The sequence below is a fragment of the Corythoichthys intestinalis genome, chromosome 1, assembly GCF_030265065.1.
Source record: "Corythoichthys intestinalis isolate RoL2023-P3 chromosome 1, ASM3026506v1, whole genome shotgun sequence".
Taxonomy (NCBI): domain Eukaryota; kingdom Metazoa; phylum Chordata; class Actinopteri; order Syngnathiformes; family Syngnathidae; genus Corythoichthys; species Corythoichthys intestinalis.
Window position 1 is genome coordinate 10,298,928 of NC_080395.1, and position 14,021 is coordinate 10,312,948.

The window sequence follows — 14,021 nt, forward strand, 5'->3', positions numbered from 1 at the left end:
AGGTCGCTGTTCGCAAGAAGCCTCAACTCAAAGCAAGTTGTGTCACTTGACTTTTATATATACAGTATATAACTGCATCAATATTTTCTGAAAAAATAAAAATATTAGTATATGTTTGTCAATTCTACGCTGTAAATGAATTGATATTTTTACAGTGGAAATAAAAACTAAATTGATTCAAAATCCAAATAGACAAAAATTTGACCATGTCACCTTAGTGACACTCCAAAGTTGATTTTTCTATTGATTAGAGTTCTAGAAAATGGTTCACAATAGAGGAAGTATGGGGGAAAATGAATAGTAATAACACTAAACAAGGTCAAGTAATTCTATAATATATCAGAGTGGAAAATAATACAATGCAGAACAATAATAAAGCTGTCTTCCCTGAAACTATTTAAATAAAGTTTGGAAACTGAGCAAACAATAAACAAAGGGAAGTGCAGCATCAAAGTTTTTCAAATAATAACACAGGCCTATAATTGAAATAAAAATTTCTTGGATTTATCAGCCTTTTGTGTCCTAAGGGAATGTTCCATACAGATTTTTATTTTTATTTTTTTTAATATTGAATTTCTATATTTGGACACTTGAAATGCATTCATTCAATGAGCTCAATTTAGCTACAAACAGAAAAAATATTTCATGCACAAATTTGACTATTGACCAGTTTAATACATTTTGATTCAAAGCCCCCTTTAAGATTCTCAAGGTCACTTTACAACAGAGTTTAAAAAAGCAACAAATAGAGGAGACAAAAGCTAAATCTGGGTATTTCAAAGTAGCAGGAAAGAACTCATAATATGAATTAGAACAGAAGATCAAGCTTGACATGAAGTATTTTAACCTAAACCAAATTCATTTGATTAAAAAGAAAATAAAAATTGATAATATTGGATAATGAAAAAGACCAGGACCTGCAAAATTATTTCAACAACTTTTTCAAAAGAGGTTCAAGGGAAATTGAAAAGCCTTTTTCACTGTAGATGTGTGGCAGGAATTTAAATTCTTGTCAAACACTGCAATTCAATGGTATTTCCCCAGTGTGGCTTCTTGAATGCAAGACTAAATCCCCCTTCCAAATGAATCTTTGAGCGCAAAATGAGCAGCCAAAAGATTTATCTCCACTAATGCCAAGCCTCCAAAACCTCAACCTTCCTTCCCACACAAAACATCTTTCATTCAGGAAGGGGAGAAAAGAGGGATCAAGTCATATCCTCTGGATCCAGGCCCACTGGACGTAGCCCGGGATTCGGAAATGCAGGTGGACCTCAGCCAGAGGCTCACCTTCCCATCTGAAATTGCAGCGACCAACGTGCGCCCTAACCTAGTCCTTTGGTCCAAGTCTTGCCGGCTTGTCTTCATCGTTGAACTGACAGTTCCATGGGAGGATGCCATCGATGAAGCATTTGAACGGAAGAAATTGTGATATGCCGATCTAGCAGATGAAGCAGAAAGGAGAGGCTGGAATGTGAAGGTGTGTCCAGTGGAGGTCGGTTGAGAGGCTTTGTAGCCAGGTCCACCACAAGTCTTCTGAAAGAAGTATGGATCAGAGGGCAGGCCCAACGAAAGGCAATTAACCCTTTAACACCGAACGTGTCGGCAGCGACGCGTTTACGCATGTCGTCTTTGAAGCTTCGTCACGCTGTAATTACGTCACCCACGCGCCGCTGGTTGGTCTCATTTGAAAGTACGGAAGTTGATGTCCACACCAGTTTTTATTTGAAGTCAATCGACTAAGAAAAACGGGAGATAGTGTCATTTGAATTTTATAGTTTTATTGCACTCATAAATATGCATTAAAACGCTGCATATACCATGTATCTATCGCCATATTTCCATCATTTCTTGTCCTTTTTAAAAACCGAAAGCAGCACAAGACTACATATCCCAAGATCCGTTGTATTGTCAAGAAGGACGAACCGAATGTGAACATTTTTAATAAATTGCTGAGCTAGGCGCCAACTAAGGAAAAGGAGGCATGAACACCGGTTGGATTGCGCGAGCGACTTTGAAATGTGCAGGATGAATCGAAAACTAATTTTAGCGCAAGTTAATGCATTTTTTCATCAACTCAAGGAATAGGATGAGCTGTATGAGCTGTTGTTTTCCTGTGATTAGTCGGCGTCTCGGCGAGTAGAAGTGACAGCAGCGCTCAAACAACAGAAGAGTAGGCTGTGTGACGTTGTATGTGACGCAGCTCAGTGGCCTGTTCAAAAACAAACTTTATTGAGTGCGGCAAAAAAAAAAAACTATCGGGTCGCATGCCTGAAAAAATTGAATTGAACTGAACTACTTATCAATATTTTTGAAAATACTTTTTTTTCAATGTTATATATTTTTTTTTTCTTCACTATGAATCTTTTCAATTTTTATATAGATGTGTGTTCGAGAAGCTTGATTGCATGTACGTATACTTTAGATGGGTATAATACCTAACTTCACAAAGAGATATCCTCCAAACCCTTTTTGTGTTAGATGATATATATATATATTTTTTTTTTTTTCTTACTATTTTGCACTGTATATAACCTGTATTGACCATAGTATGTGTAAAGGCCAAAAACGCCTATGACCATACCCGCTGTTTGTGTTGAATAGTCAAACATAAAACTATTCAATCTTTTTTTTCTTCTATTGAATGTTTATCCTAACAAGTTGAATAAATATTATCAAGCTTCAAAACGGTTGTTCAAGCATGTTTGGTTGTCAATGGGACACCAACATTACAAATTTTGAAAAAATATTTTGGATTTTTGTCTTTTTGGGTCCAACATGTGGATTATAATTGGTGAGTGAAGAAAACAACAGTTTGGACATGAAGTTCAAGGTGTTCTGAAAAAAGGGACCCAACTTGGCCATTGTGAACAATTTTTTCTTTGAAATATAAAGGCAACATCAAATGCATGCAAATTCGGCCAAAATAGGCTTAGGTGTTAAAGGGTTAAAGAACTTGCCACTACAGCAAAACGGAGAAGTCACTGGTTGTGGCTGAAACTGCCAAATGGCTGCATGGTGCTACCGCACACAACACACCCGGGTCTGATCATCCTGTGGTGGGCCATCCTCAGCAGAAGGTCTTGTGGTAAGTGGCCGAAACACCCAATTTCTGAGGCAAGCAACTGATGATGTGGTGCGTTGGTGGAACCACGTCATAATTGCCAAATTCCACCCCACCCAAGATTACATCTCCAACGTCCGATTGATGTGCTGAATATTAGGGATCTCTAACAGTTAGGCCTATAAAGAAGTCTACAGTCCAGTCCAGGTGAATCTTTGAGAAAAAAGTGAGCAGCCAAAAGATTTCTCTCCAGTGCGTGATCTTGCGAGTCTGTTTTAAGTTCCCTTTTGACAGAATCTTTTTTGACAAACTGAGCAGAAAAATGGCTTTTCTCCATTGTGGGTTTTGTCACCCGATGCCTCAAAAAAATCTTTACTCACAAAGTGTGCAGGAAAAAGGCTCTCAGGTGTGTGTTCTTGCGTGTTTGTCTAAATTTCTCTTCTCGACGAACGTTTTACCACAACATGTGCAGAAAAAACCCTTTTCCACGGTGTGTGTACGCATATGCCTTTCTTTATTAATCTTCTGAGAAAATCTTTTATCGCAAAGAGAGCAGGCGAAAGGCTTCTCTCCACTGTGTGTGCTATTGTGTTGGTTTAAATTTGCCTTCTCGGTAAATCTTTTACCACAAAAGGTGCAGACAAAAGGCTTTTCTCCGGTGTGTGTACGCATATGTCTCTCTCTAATACTCTTCTGAGAAAATCTTTTGTCGCAAAGTGAGCAGGCGAAAGGCTTTTCTGCACTGTGTGTTCTTGTATGTGTGTTTAAATTTCCCTTCTCGGTGAATCCTTTACCACAACATGTGCAAACAAAAGGCTTTTCCCCACTGTGTGTACGCATATGACTTGTCAACTGAGACTGACAATAAAATCTTTTCTCACAAAAGGAGCAGGGGAAAGGCTTCTCTCCACTGTGTATTTTTGCGTGTGTGTTTAAATTTCTCTTCTCGGCAAATCTTTGACCGCAACATGTGCAGACAAAAGGCTTTTCTCCAGTGTGTGTACGCATATGTGTTTTTAAATGAGACTTACGAGAAAATCTTTTGTTGCAAACTGTGCAGACAAAAGGCTTCTCTCCAGTGTGTGTACGTGTGTGTGTTTCTAACAGAGTCTTCTGAGAAAATCTTTTATCGCAAAGTGAGCAGGCGAAAGGCTTCTCTCCAGTATGTGTTCTCTCATGTCTGTTTAAATTTCTCTTCTCTTTGAATCTTTGACCGCAACATGTGCAGGCAAAAGGCTTTTCTCCAGTGTGTGTACGCTTATGTATTATTAAGTGAGATTTTCGAGAAAATCTTTTGTTGCAAAGTGTGCAGACAAAAGGCTTTTCTCCGGTGTGTGTACGCGTGTGTATTTCTAACAGAGCCTTTCGAGAAAATCCTTTGTTGCAAATTGTGCAGACAAAAGGCTTTTCTCCAGTGTGTGTACGCTGATGTGTTACTAAATGAGACTTCTGAGAAAATCCTTTGTTGCAAAGTGTGCAGGCAAACGGTTTCCCACCAACATGTTCTTTTGCATTTCTATTCAATGATGACTTGTTTGAGGTTTTTGAAGCATTTTGGTCAAAGTCGTCATCCTCCTCATCAGTGGTAAAGTCAGAAGAGTGTGACGTTACGTCGTCGCTGTCTGAAAGTGGCGCTAAAAGGGCTTCTGGTTGCGATTGTCCCTCTCCATTTGTTGTCGGGTGCCTAAATGAGCTGTTGCTCGAATGTTTCGCTGCTCCATTCTCTTCGCTCGGACCTTCATCTTTTTCGCTTGGACCTTCAACTTCTTCGCTCTTCACACTGACGGTCACTGTACACTTGGTGATTTTCTCTTCCTGTTCTTCTTCTTTAATGTTGGGGGTGAATGGCTCCGCTTCCTGTTTAATACAAAACATCTCCGACTCCTCCTGTTCAAAGTGGAGGGAATGGTGTTTCTTAGGGTGACGATCTTCTTCAGTGATGTCTGCGGGACGCTGAGTGGGAAGAAAAAAAAATCATGTGATTTACTAAACTGTAGCTTAGACTTCACTATCAGTTGACAAGACAGCTCCTACAGACATTGCACCATGGCTTCCCGTTGGGGGCCGGGCCAAGCAGAGAGTCGTGCCAGCTTTCACGGAGATAAACTCAAGCACACGCTGCATTCTAACGCCAGATTTCGGTGGAAACAGAACGAAACTTTTAGTGTATACAAGCAGGCAGGAGTGTCTCAAGACAGATTTGGTTGAGGATTCAAGATAATTATTAGATAAAATAGCACCATGAATGCACTTTGAAATGTGACCCAAAAAAAAAGAAATTAATCGAAAACAATTAGCATAACTTTAGCTTGAAATATTTACGTTAAATGAATAACGGCCCGTTTTTTTTGCTTTTAACCAACATTCTAGACTGCTTTACGTTCACATGTATAGAAATTCCGGCATGTACGCATTTATTTAGAAGAATATTCAACTTAAAAAGCTCTCCGTTTTGTGATGGACGCCATGTTGGATTTTGTATCCATACACAATAACCGACAACTCGCAAAGCATTACTTTTCTTTTGCCGTGAACTGCTCTGATTGGTCAATCGGTATAATATTGGCCTGGTGGGAATTGGTTATTTTGCCGTGACTTGACTCATACACTGCGTTCTTGCCTCATGACACCCCATTTAGTTCTACTACCACGGTTCACGGCTAAATAAAGCTTGGAGGCGAATTACCGGTTACGGCAGAAATAATCACTTCATATATACTACCAATTTTCTCAGTTCCACACAGTAAATATTCCACGTAATTGATAAAGGTCAACTTACTGGGTGACTTTATGAGGTAGTTGTAGATGTTTCCGAACTCCACTGCAGGCCATTCCTATGGATTGTTTATCCAGCTATCAGCTTTGAATGGGCAGATTTGCAAGCCAATACATGCTAATTTTAAGTTGTATCGCCTCCTTGCGTCTGTCGGAAGTGACTCGTGATAATAATAAGTCATGTTTATGAAAAAAAGACGCAAAACACAGCTTAAATATATGAATTTCAGACGTTTGTCTACGAATGTTCATGTGTGTGTGCCCCCTTCTCAAAATGGCGACACGTTGCGATGCGACACGACGTCATCGTGACATCACGCCGACTGCGAGAATGTCCTCAAATCTACAGGAAGCGCAATGTTTGGTATGTTTATACCCCCTGGAATATTTGTGTTTGAATTCTTTTGTTTTTTGGTTTGTATTAGTATTGTCTGTATAGTTGTGTTTGTATTGTTGTTTATTTTGTTGTGTTGTTTTTGTTAATAAAAAATCAAATTAAATTTAAAAAAAATCTACAGGAAGCGACTCCAAAACGCCCCAAAATAAACTGGGCAGGTCTTAGGTCGGTATGCCCCACAGGAAAGCTCCCATCGCAGTTTCTCCATCTCCAATTTCTAAAATGAACCGAGCGAGCCCTCTGAAAACAAAACCTACAACTCAGAAGTGGCGGTAAGCCAACGCAATCGAAATGCGTTAGCGTTTCCTGGTTAGCGAGCTCAGCTAAAAAAAAAAAAAAAGTTTTGCAAGCCCCGGGAGCTATTACATAAAGCCAAACGACTTCCACTAAGCCTTAAGATAGGACATTTTAGTCCATTAAATTCTTACTTGGGTACTTACCCGATGAAAATGCTTTGAAGGAGCTCGTTTAGTTAAGAGAAGGGAATACGAAAGAACTGCAGTGTGGCGAGGGTACACGGACGTTGCGTCAAGTAAACCGGAAGTAGAAATGTTAAGGCAATGACACTTCAGTGTCATACTTTGAAGCGTTTAGAACTAAAACTACTTCACATTACTCGACTTCAAAAATATCAATAAAAACAGTAAACAAATCCAAAGTTGAGTCATAACTATCAATGACTCAATTTTGAACGTTCAAACGTTGTCTGTAAATCTATACATAATAACAATAATATTATTAATTAATAATAAAGAACATAATAATAAACTCGCTTCAACTCACTTGGTTGAGCTTTACTCGCTAGCTATGAGCACTAATTATTCCAAAAATATGGAAAAAAAGAAGAGTGCGAGGAAAAATTATATCGAGGCGCAAACAACGACCAGGAGAGGTCGCTGTTGGCAAGAAGCTTCCACTCAAAGCAGGTTGTGACAGTTCACATTAATAAACGAAATATAAAACTGCTTCAATATTTCAGAAAAAATAATTTGTGTATTTTTTGTTCAATGCTATGATATGAATGAATTGATAAATACAATGGTAATAACTAAATTCATTCAAAATACAGACTACACATTGGCTATGCCCCCGAGCGACACGCGAAAGTTGATTTCCATATTGAATAGATAAGGACTCTAAAAAATGGTTCACAGCAGAGGAAGTATTGGGGGGGGGTTAAAAAAAAAAAAAAAAAAAAAAAAAGGGAAGTAAATACATAATGAATCAGAGTGGAAAATTATACTGTATAACGCACAAGAGTAATAAAGCCGTCTTCCCTGAAACCTTTCAAATAATGTCTGGAAACGGAACAAACAATAAACAAAGAGAAGTGCAGCATAAAAGATTTTCTAATAACAACACCGGTCTATTCTTGAAATAAATTGTTCACGGATACATCAGCCTTTTGTGTTCTAAAGGAACATTCTAACATTAACATTCTAATTGCGAATATTAAACTGCATGAACTCAGAAACTCGAGACAATTTATATATTCTGACACTTGCAATGCATTCATTGATCACTTTAGTGACACACAGGGCTGGACTGGGACAAAAAATCGGCCCGGGCATTTTGAGCCGAGACCGGCCCACCAGGTATTGATGGAAAGACAATTAAGCCTATGAATGAAAACAAACTTTCTTGTGACAATGCTTTCACACTGTCTAGTGCACTGCACTTATATCAGTTAATAAACATTGACATATTTAACCCTCCACGGTCCCAGCGAGGTATACAGTGCCTTGCAAAAGTATTCGGCCCCCTTGAACCTTGCAACCTTTCGCCACATTTCAGGCTTCAAACATAAAGATATAAAATTTTAATTTTTTGTCAAGAATCAACAACAAGTGGGACGCAATTGTGAAGTGGAACAAATTTTATTGGATAATTTAAACTTTTTTAACAAATAAAAAACTGAAAAGTGGGGCGTGCAATATTATTCGGCCCCCTTGCGTTAATACTTTGTAGCGCCACCTTTTGCTCCAATTACAGCTGCAAGTCGCTTGGGGTATGTTTCTATCAGTTTTGCACATCGAGAGACTGACATTCTTGCCCATTCTTCCTTGCAAAACAGCTCGAGCTCAGTGAGGTTGGATGGAGAGTGTTTGTGAACAGCAGTCTTCAGCTCTTTCCACAGATTCTCGATTGGATTCAGGTCTGGACTTTGACTTGGCCATTCTAACACCTGGATACGTTTATTTTTGAACCATTCCATTTTAGATTTGGCTTTATGGTTTGGATCATTGTCCTGTTGGAAGATAAATCTCCGTCCCAGTCTCAGGTCTTGTGCAGATACCAACAGGTTTTCTTCCAGAATGTTCCTGTATTTGGCTGCATCCATCTTCCCGTCAATTTTAACCATCTTTCCTGTCCCTGCTGAAGAAAAGCAGGCCCAAACCATGATGCTGCCACCACCATGTTTGACAGTGGGGATGGTGTGTTCAGGGTGATGAGCTGTGTTGCTTTTACGCCAAACATATCGTTTTGCATTGTGGCCAAAAAGTTCAATTTTGGTTTCATCTGACCAGAGCACCTTCTTCCACATGTTTGGTGTGTCTCCCAGGTGGCTTGTGGCAAGCTTTAAAGGAGACTTTTTATGGATATCTTTGAGAAATGGCTTTCTTCTTGCCACTCTTCCATAAAGGCCAGATTTGTGCAGTGTACGACTGATTGTTGTCCTATGGACAGACTCTCCCACCTCAGCAGTAGATCTCTGCAGTTCATCCAGAGTGATCATGGGCCTCTTGGCTGCATCTCTGATCAGTTTTCTCCTTGTTTGAGAAGAAAGTTTGGAAGGACGGCCGGGTCTTGGTAGATTTGCAGTGGTCTGATGCTCCTTCCATTTCAATATGATGGCTTGCACAGTGCTCCTTGAGATGTTTAAAGCTTGGGAAATCTTTTTGTATCCAAATCCAGCTTTAAACTTCTCCACAACAGTATCTCGGACCTGCCTGGTGTGTTCCTTGGTTTTCATAATACTCTCTGCACTTTAAACAGAACCCTGAGACTATCACAGAGCAGGTGCATTTATACGGAGACTTGATTACACACAGGTGGATTCTATTTATCATCATCGGTCATTTAGGACAACATTGGATCATTCAGAGATCCTCACTGAACTTCTGGAGTGAGTTTGCTGCACTGAAAGTAAAGGGGCCGAATAATATTGCACGCCCCACTTTTCAGTTTTTTATTTGTTAAAAAAGTTTAAATTATCCAATAAATGTTGTTCCACTTCACGATTGTGTCCCGCTTGTTGTTTCTTGACAAAAAAATTAAATTTCATATCTTTATGTTTGAAGCCTGAAATGTGGCGAAAGGTTGCAAGATTCAAGGGGGCCGAATACTTTTGCAAGGCACTGTATAGATAAATAGAACTGGTTCTATTGGGGTGCCTATTTATTTATGTCTCATATTAAGAACAGTTTACCTTTCCATATTTGGTATCTTTTTTTCCCTAGTGATTATTATATGTTATCTAAATTATAATATCATTATTCCATGATGTCATTATTTATAAATTCGTCATTTTATATAAATAATATAATTAATAGTTGTATAATCCCTCCATTATAGTGTATTAATTAGATGTACTATCTCTCCCAGATCCATCTCATTGATCCTCTGCCACATTTCTTTGGTGAGGCCATTTTTCCTCCCACTAGAGCCCCTTGTAGGTCCCAGATATTCGCCTGTCCTTACCATGTGGATACACTTACCATGTGGTATGCCTGCTGCACCAAACCAGAGATCGATAAACCAGTTATTCTCCCTCTTTGGCAGAATTGTTTGATCAATGGATCGCTTTATAGATCATAATGTAATCGGTAGAAATGGAAGATTGCTTCATCATTTTCACGTCATAGTCAGAGTGATGGGTACACGACTCACCCGGATAAGTAATCAAAAACACCGTTGACAAGCGGTGAAATCTGTTACACGAACATTTTACTTCAGTTCATTGTTATAATTATACATGATTATCGCTGTTTTCGTTAACAGATCATGACTCATTATGACATAATTTGTACGAGCGTATAGCACAATCTCTTCAAAGGTGAAACAAATAATCATGAAAAGTATGGAGTGATCGACTTATCATAAATATGGTTTAACTTGGCCAATTGAGACCACTCATGAACTGTCATATAGTTGAGATTTCGCACTTTTGACAGAAGTTTGAATGGAAACTACCAGGCTAGATCTTGCCTGTGTTGTCTTACAAAAAAAAAAGCTATGTGCTTGGACGCGCCGGCGCGTCCGCTCGACCTTATAAAGTTTTTAACTACCTAACAAATAGAGATAATACTTAACTAAATTAATAAAATAAAGTTACTTAAGCACTAACATAATTACAACTAGAATAGCATCATAGAAACCGTCCAGCATTAGAGAAACCCCATCATGTTAGTTTGCATGCACAGCTAGCTAAAATGCTTAACGGCCTAATTATAACTACTGGCGGTGTTAAGAGTTAGCGAGCGCAATGAAAATAAACTACACCCACGCTTAATTCATATCTGAACCAGATAGACTGCAGTTCAACACTTCTTACCTGAAGTTCAGATTCCCCTCCACTCGGACCGCCGACGGCCGCGGGTCTCTCCTCCTGCCTCCCCTTCCCTCATCCACTTGTCGGCCACCCCCGCCATCGTAACCTGCGGTTGCTGCTGTCACTGAAGAGGACGCTCCGTCACCGGCAAACATTTGTGTTATTTTAACACATTTAGCGGCATCCGCATGAAGGGCTTGTCTCTTTCTATCTCTAATTTTTTCCGCGCCTCCTTTCCTTTTCTTGTAGTTATCCATTTTGTTTATCTCCTCTCTCTGTATGTCTAATTAATGTATATCTGATATCTCTGATCAAGAGGGAGGGGGCATCGGCCCTCGTTTGTAATTGGTCCAGCCCATAACCAATCTTGACTGATGGGCCGATCTACCAGTTTTGTGTACCAATGTGATTAATGCCGTTAGGAAAAAAAAAAAAAAAAAAAAAATTCAGGACCGGCCCAAAATCGCCATCGGCCCACCGGGCAAATGCCCGGTATGCCCGATGGCCAGTCCAGCGGTGGTGACACATACATATGGCGGAAAACACTAAGGTGACTTGAAGTTCCGCTCTGAGACCCCCAATTTGGCCAACTTTCAAAATTGTCCGTAATGTATGTGTGATACATCATTGGAAAGCTTAAAGTCTCAATTTTCTAGGGAAAGAAAAATTTTGAACAGGAGGGTATTTAAAAAAAAAATGTAAACAGCAAAACCCTAACTGGAGGTGAAAGCACGTGAGAGCAGAATTGCAGACGCCACGACTTTAACTAGATATTATCGCGTACTTACCTTGTTTCGATCCAAAAACTCCATGTAGCATATATCACATAGTGTCAAGACACAGCTGTGAATGTCCTCAGCTGGATTTTTGGGGGAATTTTATGGGTGAAACATGGTAATATAACAAGGGTCGCGATGCAGAAATCGCAGCCATCAAGGAGTGGTTGAGATGTTCTTTTTCATATATTTACCCTTTCAAACGTTTTATTCCATTTTTCTCTGTTTGGACCGATTATTTATTATCTAACATATCAGGGAAAATGCGATAGTAACAAAAAAATACAAGTAAGCGATAGTTATGAGGTAGATATCCGTAGATTTTTTTACAGACACCATTTTTTCATTGTGACGTCATTTGTTTAAAAGTTTAAAATATGCGAGTGAATCATTTTTCAAAGTCGTTTTTTCTTTTTAAATGAAATATTAGACATCAATTGATGATTCTAAGGTAAAAATTACATTTTGAATAATAAATATATTTACTTCTCTTCTTTTTATGGCTGGGTTGAAACAAAAGCGGTTGCGCGACATCTGTAAACGGGGGTTTCTAGGGTAAGACGGACAAATTAAAAATAGTTTGGGGGCTTAATGCACCATGAATCTGCTTTGGCAGCATATAGACATATTGTTCAATCAAACACAACAGTTCCTTTGGCCTAAAATACAGCAGTTTCTTTTAAAGGGTATGTAGCGGCAAAGGGGGTGTGAGACATCAATAGAACCGTTATGTGTATATAACGGTTCTATGACAAATATTGATAAAGTTAACAAAAAAAATCAATCACATTAATGAGCAATTATCAAAAATAGATCGAAAATGACGAACATTTCCGAAAGTGTTCCGGAAACAGCCGAATGGGGCGGAGACGTCACGACAAGTGATTGACAGTCGAGGCGGAGACAGGTGCCATTGTTTTTTAACGACGAGAGAGTAGCGTTGGGGTTTGTTTGACCAAAACATCACACAAATGGTTCAAAACTGCTGTGCTATGTGGTGTACAAATAGTTATTTATCGGAATAAAGTATCCATGAGTTCCTGAACGTGAAAAAAAAAGCTGGACTACACAGACAATGGGTAAAGTTCATCCGTGCAAAGAGGGCTAATTTTCTAGACACAGCCTCCGGCATGCTTTTCTGTGGTGCGCATTTTCCACCCGAAAGCTTATCGAACTATAGACAAGAGAAATCGGGTTTTGCTAAAAGATTGCTGCTCAAAGGAGATGCGGTGCCGACCATACAGGCGCAGCCACCTAAATGTCCCGAGATATCAAGAAAGAGGACGATGACTGGTAAAGGAGGCTAAAGCTAAGCAAAGGAGGGGAGCAGCCAAGCTCGAAATGGCCAGAGTGAGTAGTCTTTTATAATAAAAAAATGTCACGCATTGGATACAGGACTGGACACATGTATAAATTATCGTTCGTAAAATATATAGAACAAATCCTCTGATCCCATTCATATTTGTGTCTGTTGGCAGAGCGAAAAGCTATGATAGCGCAATAAATGATAATTATTCTATGCATTCCTTTATTTTGCAGTCACTGTGTATCAGCTTCACAAAAAGAAATGCAAAACAAATCATTGGTGTTTCCCACACGATCTGCTGCCGATGTTTCATCAGTGTCATTGCTCCCCTCAAAGACCGTTTCATTACGCTGCATTGGCGTTCGTTTGGGCTCATATTGGTAACCTAAAACACCGATTAAAGCTTCGTAACTCTCCTCGTCACCATTAGATGAACATTCGTTACGTCCTTCTACGTCGGATTCGTCGCTGAAACTAGAAACGAAATTGTCTGCCATCATCGCCGCCATTCAGTATTAAAGCACTGAGCCTTTTTCTTGTTGAAGAAACACCCCTCACTGTCAATTCTGAATTCTTTTATTGACAACGAGGGGTGTTTCTTCATGAGGGAACCTGGAATATGTGCAGGACGAACACAATGCATCAGCATAAACAGCTCAACACACCCCTAATTCTCCCCTCACTAGGAGGAATTATATTGATGCACAGGCGCTGCCCCCCTAGTGGCCGGTGGCACTCTCTTCACTTGTCGTGACATCACGCACACAATCTGCCAGATCTCGGGCGCCGGTCGTTTTAGCTTGACAATCGAGCCAAATTTCTCTCATTTTCTTGTGTATAATTACACGAAGTGGCATGATATGAATACAAAAGGCATGCGTTTATGGATAAATGATGGAATATTAACATTTTCCCAGGGCACTACATACCCTTTAAAGTGGAGTGCAAGAGCAGAAACTGCTTTTTCAGTCTTGTGTTTTCCGCCATATATATTTCACGCACAAATTTGACCGTTGACCAGTGCAATAACTTCTATTTCAAAGCCCCTTTCAAGACTGTATACTAAGCCCTGTACACAGTCAAGTACTGGATGATAGTTTAGCACCCAGTGCAGTTGAAGAAGCGACGCATACACAGCGAGTCCATTTCTCAGT

The 14,021-nt window shown here is 39.5% G+C and overlaps 1 protein-coding gene across 2 annotated transcripts; it reads right to left on the reverse strand.

Moving 5' to 3' along the window:
* Positions 1-272: 272 nt before the first annotated feature.
* LOC130927897 (gastrula zinc finger protein XlCGF57.1-like) lies at positions 273-6,760 on the reverse strand. Of its 2 annotated transcripts, none has more exons than XM_057854017.1 (2): positions 5,841-6,106; positions 273-5,014 (listed from the first exon to the last, which is right to left on the reverse strand). In XM_057854017.1, exon 2 carries the CDS (start codon positions 4,934-4,936, stop codon positions 3,464-3,466), a length of 1,473 nt encoding a protein of 490 aa, XP_057710000.1. In that variant the 5' UTR covers positions 4,937-5,014; positions 5,841-6,106; the 3' UTR covers positions 273-3,463. The 2 variants fall into 2 exon arrangements, with proteins under 2 accessions (XP_057710000.1, XP_057709991.1); XM_057854008.1 differs by lacking the exon at positions 5,841-6,106 and adding an exon at positions 6,674-6,760 and having other exon boundaries at positions 274-5,014.
* Between the last annotated feature and the right edge of the window lie 7,261 nt (positions 6,761-14,021).